The sequence below is a fragment of the Gadus chalcogrammus genome, chromosome 14 (assembly GCF_026213295.1).
Source record: "Gadus chalcogrammus isolate NIFS_2021 chromosome 14, NIFS_Gcha_1.0, whole genome shotgun sequence".
NCBI lineage: Eukaryota > Metazoa > Chordata > Actinopteri > Gadiformes > Gadidae > Gadus > Gadus chalcogrammus.
In genome coordinates, this window is record NC_079425.1 from 21,963,765 (window position 1) to 21,979,726 (window position 15,962).

General features: G+C 53.5%; 1 protein-coding gene across 3 annotated transcripts in view; it reads left to right on the plus strand.

The window, feature by feature from the left end:
* gse1b (Gse1 coiled-coil protein b) overlaps positions 1 to 15,962 on the plus strand; it is a 39,712-nt gene extending 23,750 nt beyond the window's left edge. For 2 of the 3 annotated variants that reach the window (XM_056607837.1, XM_056607840.1), the window contains 13 exons: positions 3,459 to 3,616; positions 4,026 to 4,223; positions 5,018 to 5,197; positions 5,366 to 5,736; positions 6,141 to 6,471; positions 8,308 to 9,005; positions 9,544 to 9,656; positions 10,071 to 10,329; positions 11,896 to 12,009; positions 12,190 to 12,579; positions 13,710 to 14,057; positions 14,415 to 14,518; positions 14,896 to 15,962. In XM_056607837.1, coding sequence (XP_056463812.1) covers positions 3,459 to 3,616; positions 4,026 to 4,223; positions 5,018 to 5,197; positions 5,366 to 5,736; positions 6,141 to 6,471; positions 8,308 to 9,005; positions 9,544 to 9,656; positions 10,071 to 10,329; positions 11,896 to 12,009; positions 12,190 to 12,579; positions 13,710 to 14,057; positions 14,415 to 14,518; positions 14,896 to 15,036 — 3,405 coding nt within the window. In that variant the 3' untranslated portion in view covers positions 15,037 to 15,962. The remainder of the gene's footprint in view (positions 1 to 3,458; positions 3,617 to 4,025; positions 4,224 to 5,017; positions 5,198 to 5,365; positions 5,737 to 6,140; positions 6,472 to 8,307; positions 9,006 to 9,543; positions 9,657 to 10,070; positions 10,330 to 11,895; positions 12,010 to 12,189; positions 12,580 to 13,709; positions 14,058 to 14,414; positions 14,519 to 14,895) is intronic. The other variant, XM_056607839.1, reaches the window with a different exon arrangement.

Below are 15,962 nucleotides of genomic sequence, written 5' to 3' on the forward strand. Positions count from 1 at the left end.
AGGCACGCACACACACACACACAAATACCCCCCCCCACACACACACACACACACACACACACACACACACACACACACACACACACACACACACACACACACACACACACACATACACACACACACACTAACACACTAACACACGACGAATGGATAAGTATGCACACTGCTAGAATATGCAGGAGCTGCATTCTGCAAATCCCAAAAAGCGTGTGTTTGTGCAAACATCTGAACCTTGTATTCCATGCATAAGAGGGGTTGATTAGTGTGTTTCTCGCTGAGATATGAGCCTGTGTCTCTCTGAGGGGGGTCACAGGGAAGGCGTGGGGGAGTAGGGAGGGTTGGGGGGGAGAGGGGGGGGAGTGTGTACAGTGCTTTGGCATTTTGCTTTAATGACTGCAGGAGTCTGTTCCCACTGCCGTCTGTAATTGCTTTTTAATTGGCAATTTGGATTCATAGCTCCATCTGAGGAGGGGTAAATGAGCCCTCCCGGATGAACAGGGTCTCCCATCCCCAAGCTAAAGGGTGCAAAGCCCCCTAGAGGATGGCTTGCGTGAAGACACTTATTAATGAATGCATGCTTCAGGGAGTTTCCACGCATGCATGTACGTGGTTTGTGTTTTGTCTGTCGTGTTTGAAGATGATCTTATTTTGTTCCGTGTGATAAGTCGAGCAGGGTTGACGTTGCGGTGTGTGTGTGCGTGTGCGTATGTGTTGTTGACCTTAGACACCTACAATAGTGAAACTCTGAGAACAACAGTCAGGTCATGTTTTTGACTAGTGGCGCCAACCTATCTCAGTCTCACAGTTTCAGATTGAATCAGATACGGAAATAACACTCCATACATGTATCAATATATATATTATATATATATAAAAAATCAGTCCAAATTTCTTTCTGTTTAGCTGGGTCTGTTAATTTGATCTAAGCGGTCGCATTAGCTCAGAAATATATTCTGGCGTTGAATTAGTCTGCGCTCCCAGGGATAGTAGATTGTAAATCTTTTATTGCAGTTTAAACGTTGTTCTTTCACCTCCTATAGAGCAGGTGGCACGATTCCAACAAATCTTACACAGTGTTAAATGAATTGCATTTGGCATAAAATGAATAGCAGTGCTATGACACATCGTAACAGAACTATTGCTAACATATTTGCATTAATTAGACTGCATATTATTGTATACTAAATCTGCAGCATATGTAATCCTCACTCGCCCCTGTTATTGGCTAGCTACCTGTAGCCTGTTGTGTTTCCTACCATACTGTACCTCTTGAGGAACTCCTCAGCATCTGCAATAGTAAGTCCATGGCATGCCCACTTACCTGTTAAACGCCCTGCTGTCATGACGTGTGTGTTCATTTTACAGTGGCTCTCGTGTTAAAGGAGTGCACAATTTACTGGATATTGGTCAGCCAAACATTTTGAGATTTTGGTTGGAGTCTGACGCTTCTAGACGGCCACCCATCCATCGTTAGAGGAAACGGGGGGTTGTGGGGGGCCGGTGGCGGGCCGGTGGGCTGCGGCGGCGTCTTGTGTTTTCCCAGATGGTGTGTGATTTTGACTTCTTTTGACGTATCTGAACCACTTTTCCACCCGGCTGCTCATCGGTACAGAGAGCTCACCTTTTCCCCTTGCGCACAAAGCTGTTAGGAGTGTGTGTGTGTGTGTGTGTGTGTGTGTGTGTGTGTGTGTGTGTGTGTGTGTGTGTGTGTGTGTGTGTGTGTGTGTGTGTGTGTGTGTGTGTGTGTGTGTGTGTGTGTGTGTGTGTGAATAAGTGGGGGGAGAGGGCAAATGCAAGGAGACTGCCAGGCCGCCCATTGAAGCGGAACAAACAACAAGGAGCAAATGGTAACGTTAAACTGCTTGAAAGAAAGGGAGATGGGTGGGGGTGGGGAGGGGGGAGTTAGGTCAGGGTGATGCTGAGTTGGGGCGTGAGGGATGGGACAGGGGTCGGGGGGGGGGGGGGGGGGGGGGGCATTCGTGGAAGACGGCAAGGGATGGAGGCCCAAACATTAGAAGCATTCGATATGAGGTTTTAGCGCACCGGTGTCGGTCCGGGTCAGTGGCCTCAGAACAAGAGCCTGGAAGCAATAGCTCACTAAATGGGATTTATTTTATCTCTGGCAGAGAGAGAGGAAGACACAGAGAGTGAGGGAGAGAGTGAGAGAGAGAGTGATAGTGGGAGAGAGAGAAGGAGAGAGATAGGGAGAGAACAAGGGAGAGAGTGGGATTGAGAGAGGAGAGAGAGAGAGAGAGAGAGGAGAGAGATAGGGAGAGTGAGGGAGAGAGAGAGGACAGCACGACTGTGCGAAGGTCTCTCTAATCCAAGGGAAGGCAGAGGTTAATCTCCAGGGGGCAAGACCTTCCTGCACTCCTCCTCCTCCTCTCTCAACTGCCCGCAGTCTCTTTCATCCTCTCCCGTCTCCTCCCTCTCTCCGCTGCCTACTCTTTAACTCTGCAGAGCCAATGATACAGAGTCACCTCCCCGCTAGGAAACATCCCCCGTATCCCCACTACCCCAGCCCCTCTTCATCCTCGGGGGGCCGCATGTGTCTCTGTTCTGTGATTGCATTTATCGGCGCCGGTGGTGGGGGGGTGGGGGGGAGAAACCAAAGCAGGAGAGAAACACACTCCCACTCTCCGCAGGACACCTTTGTTTGCCGCTCAAATGTTGAATGTTCCTGCTGGGCGTTTGTGTGTGTATGTGCGTGTGTGTGTGTGTTGTGTGTTTATGTGTTTGTTGTAGATTTGGATAAGTGAGCTCAGGCTTGCAGCCAAATGGGAGATATGAGAGCGAGTGAGATGGAGGGAAAATGCTGGTGTGGCCTTTGTTTTCTCTCGGTAAATGTTACAGTGGCACTGGCACATCTCCTGCACGCACACACATGCACACTTTGTTGTTGGATCAAAGTCTGTTTCCGTGCAGACTCGCTGTTGTACGACATTGATCATAAGGGTGGCGCTGGCTGCTCAACGAAACGAGGCGAGAAGCGGGGAAACTGGTGGCTGCTTAGTAATTATTTCCTCCTTCAGCTGTCTTCCCGTAACCGTTCAATTCAAGGTTCCCATTTTTTGTTTTTATCAGATCCTTTCACAGAGGTGTGTGTGTGTGTGTGTGTGTGTGTGTGTGTGTGTGTGTGTGTGTGTGTGTGTGTGTGTGTGTGTGTGTGTGTGTGTGTGTGTGTGTGTGTGTGTGTGTGTGTGTGTGTGACAGACTGTGAAAGGAAGCTAGGCAGTGGGAGGGAGGCTGGGGCTCCACAAACAGGCCTATTCTTCCTCTCTCTCAGGATGGGCTCCATGAGCATGGACAACCGTGGCGGTCACAGGCCCTCAGGAACAATGGCTAATCTCTCCATCTCCCTCTTTCTCTCTTCCACTCATTCCCCTTTTCTCTCTCGCTCTCTCTCTTCCTCTCTCTCTATCTATTCCTCTCTCTATCTTTTTCTCTCCATGCAGTCAGAGTCGGGCCCCCGTGGGGCCAGCAGAGAGCGTGAGGGGGGCCTCTCCCAGGAGAAGGGTGGGCCCTCAGTCCCTGCTCACATCCTGGGAAACCCCTATGCCTTCGGGCTGAGCCCCGGCGCCGTGATGCAGGACTCCCGCTTCCAACCACTCAAGTGAGTCTTCGCAGTTATGAGTCACACCTCGAGCAGAGATGAACGCTTCTCTAGGAGGTTGGCGTAGGGCTGCTCGACTATGGAGAAAAAGTCGGAATCGCGATTATTTTGGTCTCTATTTAAATCCAGATTGATTTAAATAGGGAAAACAAGATGCATTTATTCCGCACCAAATATACACTTTGTAACTGAGAACCAAAATGTTCCAGCTGCTCTGCAATTTTTCTAAAACATTTAATGAAAAAAAGATCTGTTTGGTAATCGTTTGACGCTATAATCCAAATTGAAATCAAATTTCGATAGCTAGCCCAGCCCTAGCTTGACTTGTGTGGTTAGCCTCCTCCCGTTGCCCTGTGCACTCATCCCCTGCGTTGTCCTCCTGCTCCTCTTCTTCTTCTGCGGTGCTCAGCCTGCCCCGACAGCTGCACGGACTGCCCCCTGGTGCCGTTCCCGAGGAGTACCTCCGCGGCTTCCGACCCTATGCCACCGCAGAGGAGGCCATGCGCATGCCCTCCCTGCCTATGGGCCTGGACCCCGCCACAGCCGCCGCCGCCGCCGCCTACTACCACCCCAGCTACCTGCCCCACCCCTCCTTCACCCCGTACAGGTGAGCGACCCAAGCGCGCCCGTCCTGCCTGTGATCTCTCTGCAGGCGTCGCGTTTGTGGTGGATCGTGTACAGCATAGTGCAGCTAGCTGTTTGAAGTGTGTGTGTGTGTGTGTGTGTGTGTGTGTGTGTGTGTGTGTGTGTGTGTGTGTGTGTGTGTGTGTGTGTGTGTGTGTGTGTGTGTGTGTGTGTGTGTGTGTGTGTGTGTGTGTGTTGACACCATGTGTGTGTACTTGTGTGCTTCCTTGAGGCTATGCAACGGACTCAAAGGACTGCAGCACCCGTCAACACACTCCACTGTAATGGATTTAATGAGACGAGCCATCTATGACACGCACACACACATAGCATTGCACGCACGCACACACACATACACGTGCTTGTGTGCGGCGTGTGAGGCTGCTGTGTACTAATAGAGGTGGGCTGACAGGGACTGTCTCTTCCTTGGAAGATGGAAGAGCCGGTGATGGAGCTCCTCTGGGAGTTGGAGACACACAGGTTAATGAAGCAGGCACTGCAGCACCACGGGGACCTCTTTATTTTATATTCTCTCACTCTCCTTCTCTCTCCTTCTCTTTCTCTCCTTTTCTCTCTCCCCCTCCTTTTTCTCTCTCTCTCACTTATTCTCTCTTTATATCTATCTCTCCATCTCTCTCTCTTCTTCTCTCTCTCTCTCTCTCTCTCTCTCTCTCTCTCTCTCTCTCTGTCTCTGTCTCTATCTATCTCTCTGTCTCTCCCTCTCTCTCCCTCTCTCTCTCTCTCTCTCTCTCTCTCCCCCTCCCTTCCCCCTCTCAGGATGGACGACCCCTTCTGTCTCTCGGCGCTGAGGTCGCCCTTCTACTCCCTGCCGGGGGGCGGGGGCCTGCCGCCCCTACACCCCTCGGCCGTCCACATGCACCTGCCCGGCGTGCGCTACCCCGGGGACCTCTCGCACCCCTCCCTGTCCGCACTGCAGTCCGAGAGGCTGTCCGAGAGGTAACGCATGTGACTGCTGTGCAAGGAAAAAAAAACACCAATCCCCTGTAGACCCGCGCCTATAGAACTCCTGCTGTCCGTGGTGTGTGTTTGTGTGTGTGGGTGTGGGTGTGGGTGTTGTGTGACTCTTAACGGTGGCGTTCCGCTCTCTCCATCCTTCCCGTCCAGGCTCCAGCTGGAGGACGAGATTCGGCAGCGGGAGCGAGAGCGGGAACGGGAACGGGAGCGGGAGAAAGAGAGGGAGCGCGAGGCGGAACGCGAGAAGGAGCGGGAGAGGGAGCGCGAACGGGAGAGGGAGAGGGAGAAGGAGCTGGAGAGAGAGCGCGAGAGGGAACGGGAGCGGGAGCGCGAGAGGGAGCGAGAGCGGGAGAAGGAGCGGGAACGGGAGCGGGAGATGGAGAGGCAGAAGGAGCGGGCGCTCCGGGAGAAGGAGCTGCAGGTGGCCAAGGCCATGGAGAGCCACTACCTGGCCGAGCTGCACGCCATGCGGGGCCAGGAGGAGCGGAGCAAGCCAGAGAGACTCACCCCTAACCGGCCCGGTAAGCCCACCTCGTCGCCCTGGAGCCCGCTGATCACACGTACCGCTGTTCCCACGAGGGCTGAACGACTAATCTAATCTCACCGACATCGCAATGTCATAGAACGCGATTTGCAAATTGTAAAGGAAAACATTGTCACTATTATGTTTGGTGAATCATACAGAACATATGGAACTTTATATAATACACATATAATCACAATTTGTTTATTTCCCCAAATTGTTTGCCCTGGTTCCTACACGTGTCATTGCTGTACTTTTTTCACAGTTGTAGTGTTAAAAGCATTGCCAATCAGACAAAGATATTTGTCTGCTTTAGGTTTCTGTCTTGTGCCGTTCATTCGTTGTCATTTCCCACCAAAGTCCTTACGTCTGCCCCCCCCCCCTCCTCCTCCTCCTCCGCAGACAAATCCAAAGAGGCGGTCCTTCCCGCCCCTAAGCCAATGCCGCCGGGGCTCCACCCGGCGATGGTCCAATCACACCACGGCGTGCCGGGCCTGGTCTCCGCCCACGGCCTCTACCTGGGGCCCGGCGGGGTGGGCACGGCCCTCACGTCGGCCATGATGCTGCAGCGGACCAATGAGGAGGAGCGCTGGTTGGCGCGGCAACGCAAGCTGCGGCAGGAGAAGGAGGACCGGCAGTACCAGGTGTCGGAGTTCCGGCAGCAGGTTCTGGAGCAGCACCTGGACCTGGGCCGGCCCGACGGAGCGCCGGAGCACCGCGCGGACGCACACAGGTGAGGGCGCACACACACCAGCACACGCAGGCACGCACACGATAAACACAGACACAAACATGATAAACACACACACACACACAAATACACGATACACACACACACACACACACACACACACACACACACACACACACACACAATAGACACACACACACACGCGCGATAAACTCACACACTAAACACACACACACACGATAAACTCACACACACACACACTAAACACACACACACACGATAGACACACACACACAGACACACACACGATAAACACACACGATACACTCAGAGATAAACAGCGACACAGGACGGTGGCATGCAGGTCCGGTCGCACCCGTGCACGCACACGCACACAAGACAAACACACACGCAAACAGCGACACGCATACATACTCGTTTCTTCCAACTCTTCCCTCTCTTGTCTTGAACACACCCATGCACACGGGGGCGTCTGGTTAACTGTGGTGCTGCCAGAGCCGTCCCGCCGGGGGACTGTTTGGGGTACCCTCAGAGGCTGTCAGGCCTGGCTGTGTTCAGGCGGGACCGGGGGAAACAAATGAACCCTGTCAGAAACCGTGGCGTTTGTTCTTTTGGTCTATTTCAGTCCCGCCTGGCGCGCGCACACACACACGCACACAGGATCACAGCGGCAGGGCGTTTAGGCGTTGATGCGCGGTGCAGGGCCCACTGGCTGCACTCCCGTTCAGAGTGGATGAGCAGGGTATAGAAAAGCTCATCAAGACAAAGGCTAATCCTCACTATACCTGGTTAAGCATATAAACCCCACTTTGTTTGTGTGTGTGTGTGTGTGTGTGATGGTGTGTTTGTGTGTGGACGCGTCAGGAGATTAAGCAGAAGGGGGGGGGGATTATTTACCAGGGTTAATGCTGAACTGCCAGAGTGCGCGGACCATACACATGTCGGCTATCAGTAACACGACAGTACATTCAGAGCCGCGGGGCTGCAGATTGCAGATAAAACATGCAACCGCAAAGACACTAACGCAACCAGTAGGCCAGGGCCGTAATCTGATTGGCCCGGCGTTTAGCGGTGCCACCGACGAGCCTGATCAGGATCGAGGTCTACACGTCCTCTCAGGGCTTTATTTAAACCTGCATATTTACAATGATTCTCTCTCTCCCCCCCCCCCCCCCCCCCGTATTATTCACTGTTCCTGTCCATGTCCTGCGAAGCTTTACTTGCCTTCATATCCGTCCTGTCATCCTCTCCTGGCAATCCATCGCTCTTCCTCCCGTCTTTAAACGTCCCTCTCCACTGCCGCCGCCGCCCTCCGTACACTCCCGACTGTTTTATTACATTTCCACTGCTTCTGTCATCCTCCGTGGTGATCCGTCACTATCTCCATTACCTGTGTCAGTCACACGTCTCTGTCTCTGCCAGCTGTCAGAGCAGCCTGTCATTTCTACCAAGCATCTCCCACACTAGACCTCCTCTTGAACTCCCCCTGTCTCCCCTCCCTGTGTGTGTGTGTGTGTGTGTGTTTGTGTGTGTTCGTGCGTGTGCGGGCGCATGGGTGCGTGCGTGTCATACTAAAACGGGCCCTGCAGATCAAAAGCAGCACTGTATATCTGGAGGATAGATAGTGGGGCTGGGCCACATCCTCTCTCTGCTCCAGGCTACTCTGCCTCCGCCTGATAACACAGCTCCACACTCACACACACACACACACACACACACACACACACACACACACACACACACACACACCCATGCATGCATATACACATACATACGCACACGTATACATACCCCGATTCCCGGTTGGGTAGACCCAACGTGACCCCCCCCCCCCCCCCCTCTCTTGTCTCCCGACAGATCTCTACAGAACCACCACGACCCCGGCAGCCGAGACCTCCTGTCCCACCTGGGCGCCCCGCCGCCCCTCATCTCCCCCAAGCCGCCCCAGCCGCCCCGGGAACACGTCGCCCCGCCCGCCACGCTATGGAACCCCGTCTCCCTCATCGACACGTCCTCCGACTCCCGCCGCAGCCACGAGCCCTCGGGGCCCGTCCACTACGACCTCGGCCGCCTCGCCGCCGGGCCCCCCTCCTCCGTCAAGCACGAGGACGGGGGCCGGCGGCGGGACGGGGGCGTCGTGGACAAGTACCCCCCGCCGCGGGGCCCGCCGGGCCTGCCCGAGCCCAGCACCTTCCTGGCGGAGCTGGAGAAGTCCACCCAGTCGTTCTTCAGCCAGCAGCGCGCCTCCCTGTCGCTCTCCAGCCAGTACAGCGACGTGGGCGGGGCCGGCAAGGGGGGCCCCGCCCACGTGGCCGGCATGAAGGCCTTCGCACCGGGACACCAGGGCCCCAGCCGGCACGGCCAGGGGCCCGCGGCAGTGGTCCTGCCGGGGGTCCCCGGGCTGGGGCTGGGGCTGAGCGGGTCCACCAGCCTGACGAGCGCGGGCGCGGGCCCCGAGACGCCGCTGGTCTTCGACGAGTTCCTGCAGCAGCACCGGCGGGCCGTCAGCAAGCTGGACCTGGAGGAGAGGAGGAGGAAGGAGGCCCGGGAGAAGGGTGGGTGGAGCTCAGAACACGCACGCACACACACACGCGCACACGCACACGCACATGCACATGCACAGATCCAGATCCAGGTACAGAGATAAAGATCCACACGCACAGATACAGATAACCACACAAACAGATACAGACACTTACACACACACACACACATACACACACACACACACACACCACACAAACAGATACAGATAAACACACAGATACAGACACACACACACAGGCACACACACACACAGATACAGATACACAGACACACACACACAGGCACACACACACACAGATACAGATACACAAACACACACACACACACAGATACAGACACCACATATACAGATACACACACACACACACGGACACACACACACACACACACACACACACATAAACATACACACACATATACAAACACAAACATACAAGCAAACCGATAGAAACATTTCTCATGGGGGGATCACAAAACGGAGGTCATGTATAACGGTGTGAGTACTGATTGTGTGTGTGTGTGTGTGTGTTTGCGTGCGCGTTGCAGGTTACTACTACGAGCTGGATGACTCGTACGACGAGAGCGACGAGGAGGAGGTGCGAGGCCACCTCCGCAGGGTGGCGGAGCAGCCCCCGCTGAAGCTGGATGACTCCATGGAGGTAGGGCACCTTCACCGGCCCCACCCGGGGCGGGACCGCGGTGCACACACGGAGCGATAGCTTAGCCCTTAGCACGGTATTTTCAGCTCACAACGCGAAGCAGTCTCAGAGTCCGCGGGCAGAACTCCACGACCTCTGATACCTGATTAGAGACCGCAGCGTTTATTACGAAGGCAGCCATCCGTGTTACATTTTTTATTTATATTTTTATTCACACACAGCACAAATGACTGTTTGGGGGACTTTAGGGAAATCCTGAAATACTACCGAGTCGAGAATTGCTTCAGGATACGACGCTGCATGAAATTAACACACTACATGCATGTGTTGCTTTACTTCATAGCAACTAAAATTGTATTGTATTAATGTGACATCCCCACCTTGCCCCCTCCCCCCTTTTTTCCTCCGCTCCAGAAACTGGACTTCCTGGGCGTGTTCGGCCTGACCACGGTGGGTCGCCGTGACGACCTGGTGCAGCAGAAGCGCCGGAAGCGGCGGAGGATGCTGCGGGAGCGGAGCCCCTCCCCGCCGGCGCTGAGCGCCAAGCGAGCCGCGCCGCCGCTCAGCACGCGGTTCACCCCCGAGGAGATGGACCGCGCGCCAGAGCTGGAGGACAAGAAGCGCTTCCTCACCATGTTCAGCCTGTCCCACGTCACGCCGCAGCAGAGGAGAGGTACGGGCCCCAGTGCGTGCCGGAGCTGGCTAACATGAGATAACATGAGCTAATACATGCTAATATATGCTAACATGAGCTAATATATGCTAACATGAGCTAATATGAGCTAACATGAGCTAACATATGCTTACATGGCCTAACATATGCTAACATGAGCTAACAGACGCTGACATGAGCTAACATATGCTAGCATATGCTAACATGAGCTCACACGCGCTAACACACTCTAACACTTGCTGACACACTGACACACACGCTGGCTGAACCACATGCTAAGGAACACGCACGCTGAAACACATGAGAAGGCACACGCTCGCAAAAACATGCTAACACACTATCGGATACACACCAACACACACATACGGCTTCTCTGCCGCATTATGAGTATTGCATCACCATGAATGCAAGGTCATATCTTTTTGACATTGAAGTTGACCTTTAGCGTGATCCCGGAAACCAATTTTGCCGTTAAATACTCCTTTTATTTGATTCGTCAGTTTTTCTAGGTGATTATGAAGTTTGTAGTTCATGCAAGCAGAGGTACCGTGCCCACATACTAGGGGTGGAACGGTTCACAGATTAACGGTTCTGTTCATATCACGGTTTTAGGGTCACAGTTTTTGTTTCAGTTAGGTATCCAGAATTGACGATTTGAACATTATTTGTCAAAAACTGCTTTTTGCCTTTCCATTCCAGAAATGGATAAGGGACATAAACACCTTATCAGTGTCAAATCGTGTCACACTAATTGTAACGCACACTGTGGTATTCAAAACAGTTTAGTTTTGAATACCAAGAGTGATGGCCTACTTCTAGTTATCGAACAAGGAAACGACTTCAAAAAAGTGACGTCTCCTAAACATGGATGTATTAAAGAATGCAAATACACGCCCCCAAACTGTGACTAGCAAACCGACAGGTTATGTTCCTTTACTTGAACCCTTCCATCCCTTCTACTGCAGAGGCCTGCTCCTCTTTAGCTCTTAGTTATGCAGGAGTATTGATTCTACCCTGGAGTTAATTATGCGCGGTCAGAGATCACGTAAGCTTGACTGACTGCACTTAGCACTCGGCGCGCACTACGCAGGTAGCCACTATGCATTGGCTGCTCATTCAGTTTTGTCTACCTTTGGCGGGTATAATTGTGTGTGTCTTGTTTCGGTACACACACACTCATGCAAAATGTATGCTCTGACAGATGCATGTGCACAGTATCCTTTTCATTCTCTCGACTCTCTCTCTCTTACACAAACACACACACACTCACACTCATACACACACTCACACACTCTCTCACTCTCTCCACCTCCTGAAAACCGTCTTTATTCTCATAGGCGATAGTGTAGTGCTTAAGGCCTTTTTGTATTGGGTATACACAGCTGGGACCAAGACCACAAGAGACTTACAAGTTCTCTCTCTCTCTCTCTCTCTCTCTCTCTCTCTCTCTCTCTCTCTCTCTCTCTCTCTCTCTCTCTCTCTCTTTCTCTACCTCCCTCTCCCCATTTCTCTGTTACCATCCCTGCCTGCCCCTCTGTCTTGCATCCATTCTTTCCTCTCATTCAGACAATGAAAGGGTAGTGGAGCTGCTTCAGGCTATTAAAGAAAAGAGTGTTACCTTAGATACCATCAGGCATGCTACCCATCCTCTGTGTAAAAGCCCTCCAGCACATTCGCCCGGTAAGGAACAGGCTAAATACATACGTTGTTTACACCTCCATGTGTTTGTTTTATTAATACATTTTAATCTGCCGGAGCATCTAAAGTGAACGTGCTCCATTATGTAAATGTCCTTCCATACCTGAACCGACCGTGCATCCTGGCGCTCACCCCGTCCCCGTGTGTTTCCCCCGGCAACAGAATCCGACACCGCCCAGGCTCCCGGCCAATCAGAAGAGGCGCCCGGCGCCCGACCCCACAGCCCCTCCCCCGCGCACGGCCTGCCGTCCCCCGGCGGCATGCCCAAAGCCCCCCTGGGCGGCGACACGTTGAGACCAAAGGAACCCCTGGCCCCGTCCGTCTACCCGGACAAGTCCCGGGGGCCCGGCGGCGAGGGGGGGCCCCCGCCCAAGAGGAGCGCCAACCTGCTGGGCAGCCTGCCGGCCCCGCTCCCCATGCAGCCCAAAGAGGGGCCCGCCGGCCTCAACGGACGCTCCAAGCCCTGGGACAGCTTCACGCCCGAGGAGTTCGCCCAGCAGTTCCACGAGTCGGTGCTGCAGTCCACCCAGAAGGCCCTGCAGAAACACAAAGGTACGGTCGGCAGCTACCCATGAACCAAAATCAGCCCTTAAGACCCCCCGCCCCCCCCCGCTCGGGGGGGGGCGGGGGGTCTTAAGGGCTGATTATGGTTCCACGTTGACGCAACACAAGGGGGTTTACGGACCCGTTACGTCTTTGCGGACCCTCCTTGCGTCCACCGCGAGGGCCTGACGTGCGCCTCTCAAAGATTGTAACCTTGCATCGAGGCGCAAGGTTGCAATCGGTCCGCTCACTAAAACCCGGCTAATCACACTCTCAATCCTTTAAATTGCAACACATTCCTAGATTTAAATAACGCACCACGGCTAAGCTTTCAGTCAGATCGGTATTAATGAACTGGTTCTCTTATCATTGACTCCCTGAGCGAGTGCGATTCGATCGGTTCATTTCAATGCCTTTTTATGTGGAGCTCAGCGAGAGTAGGGTAACCACACTTGACCCCGTAGCGTGGTTAATTAATGCATTGATTGTTTCATTTTTTGAGCTTCATTAGACGTGTGGGCATAATTAGACTCGGGGCTTAATTAGACCATCAATGTGTTTCCGGACCAGCGTTCTGCCGCTTCTGAGAAAGAGGAACAACATTTCCTGGAATGACAAACACGGTCAAATTGGGCAACACCACAAGCACGCATGCCTCTGGGAGAGTGAACCGGTGTATGGTTGTGCACCAGTTTGAAAATAAAATAAAGGCTTCTGGATTTGACTCTGGATTTGCATAGTGGGTCCAGAATTTGTTTTCATTAGAGTGACGGTTGGTCTATCATGCAACGTAGAAAAAGTATTGTTTCATAAGATATGCCTGGATAAATGCCCCCAAAGGCAAGGCAAGGCAACTTTATTTATGTAGCACTTTTCATACACAAGGCAGACTCAAAGTGCTTCACCTAGAAATAATAAAGGAAAATAGATAAGTAAAGGAAACATAGGCAAAGAAAAATAATGCATTGTAGAAAGTCTAATAGTGTTTAAGATTTAGCAGAAAGTTAAAGCAAACATACAACAAAGCTTATTGCATGGGCGGAAAAAAAAGCCCTTGTTAAAGAAAGCCGGGACTTTCCCACCGTGCGTCAGAGTCTTAACTCCCTACCCCCCCCCCCCCCCCCCCCCCCTCCCCACAGGCGGTGTCACGGGAGCGCCCGAGTCCTCCCACCCCCAGGACTCCTCGGTGCGCTACAACATTCCCGAGTTGCAGTGTGCTCCGGGCCGGGCGTCCCAGGCCCTCGCTCACCCCCACTCCTCGCTCGCCCACTCGGTGCAGCACCTGCACCCCCCGCCGCACGGCCACGGCCTCCCCCAGCCCAACGGGCAGCACTTCCCCATGGCCCCGCACCGCGAGGGCCCCGGGGCCCGGCCCGACGTGTCCGGCCCCGAGGACTCCGATGAAGAAGAGGAGGAAGAGGAGCCCCCCGCGCCGAAGTGGCAGGGGATCGAGTCGATATTCGAAGCCTATCAGGATTATATTGAAGGTAAGGCACTTGGACGCCAGCGTAGATGGGTTGTTGGTGAAAAGTGCGTTTCCCCCCCCCCCAAAAAAGCATGGTATCCGTCTACAATTGATTACCTGAATGCGTAATATTTTAACCACCGTTTTATTTCAACCAGCTGCATTTTAATCTGGCGCCACTAGTGTCATGCTCTATGATGAACGAGCACTAGAGGGCAGTGTGGATGCTTTGTGCTCGTGAGACACCCCTCGGCATTCAAGACAGTGAAACGCACGGAAGGAGAATCCGCGTCGAAGGGGTTCCTGTGTTGTGCGGCGACGGAGAAAGAGAGCGGGGTCCTCATTCTTCTGCGCCGCTTGTGTCTCCTTGTTCTCCCAGAGCAAGGCGTGGAGCGCCAGGTGCTGCAGAGCCAGTGCCGGCGGCTAGAAGCTCAGAACTACAACCTCAGTCTGACGGCTGAGCAGCTGTCCCACAGCATGGGGGTAAGAGGCGCTACACACTGAGTGTGTGTGTGTGTGTGTGTGCCTGCATGCGCGTGTGTGTGTGTGTGTGTGCCTGCATGCGCGTGTGTGTGTGTGTGTGTGCCTGCATGCGCGTGTGTGTGTGTGTGAGTGAGTGCGAATGTCTGTGTGTTTGTGTGTGTGTGCGTGAGCGGCTGCCAGTGTACCTGTGAAGCCATAACAAACGTGTGCAACATAGCGTTGCGTGTCGCATGGCTAGATGTAGCGTAAGCCTCACACAACGTTTTAGAAGTTGAGACACGTTCTGCGGTGGGAGCCAACATCCTCCAAACCAAACCACAGTGCTGACTGGGTGTATTGTCGTCCCCCCTCCTGACCCCGTCTGGTCGTGAGTGTAGGAGCTGATGTCCCAGAGGCAGAAGCTGGCGCTGGAGCGAGAGAAGCTGCAGGCGGAGCTGGAGCACTTCAGGAAGTGCCTGACGCTGCCACAGACACACTGGCCCAGAGGGGGCCACTACAAGGGATACCCACCCAGGTGACCCCGCTCTGCTGAGCTGACGGGCCCCTACCCAAGGGCCCCGGCCCCGGCTGCCACCTCTTCCTCCTCCTCCTCCTTCTCCTCATCCTCCTCTCAGACACACACCTAGAGTTTATTTTTTATGGCCTTGATGTTGTGAACATAGCTCGACGACTGAAGAGGAGCTGGCTGGCTGGCTGGCCGGTTCAGTGGATGAATCGACGTTGGGGAGACGGGAGCGAATGCACGGGGGGGCACTAGGACCAAACGATGAAGGACAAACCGTCTCTGGGTCACGGCCAGCCAGGGACGGTGCCACAAGCCACTTGTGTCTGCCAACTTCACCCGAACCCTGGGATCCGTGAGAGTGTTGGGCCGGAGTAGCAGGAGAACCACGCATGCACATACTACGGACACAGAACACGCCACGCGCGCACACACACACACACACACACACACGACCGAACTTCTCAATGTAGTGTAAATCATGCCCTGCTTCAGCCCCTACTGCTCTCACAGCCACGCCCACAAGGACTATTCTGCCAATAGGAAGAGCCACTCCATGAGCGGGTGACCACGCCCCCCCCCCAGCCCCCCCAGTCCCCACATCACCAAAAGCATAAGTATGTCCCCGGCCCATCAGACTGACGGAGTCACGGGGGCCGCATTAGTTTTTGAACTGGAAAATGCACTTAAGAAGAATGCGTGAAGAGCTACCAATGTCGGTACTCTGATGCGGCAAAGAACTGTTCACATTAAGGAGAGAACTTAGGAAAAAATGCACATTTTTGGAAAGAATAAAGGAAATGTTTTATTTCAAAATAGAAAAATTTGAGAATAAGAATTTTAAAAAGGTGCTTGAGCCTTGTATTGTATATAATATGAAGACTAAAAGAATTTTGTATGTTTTATTACTTAATCAATGTTCTTTTAAAAGAAAAAAAAAAG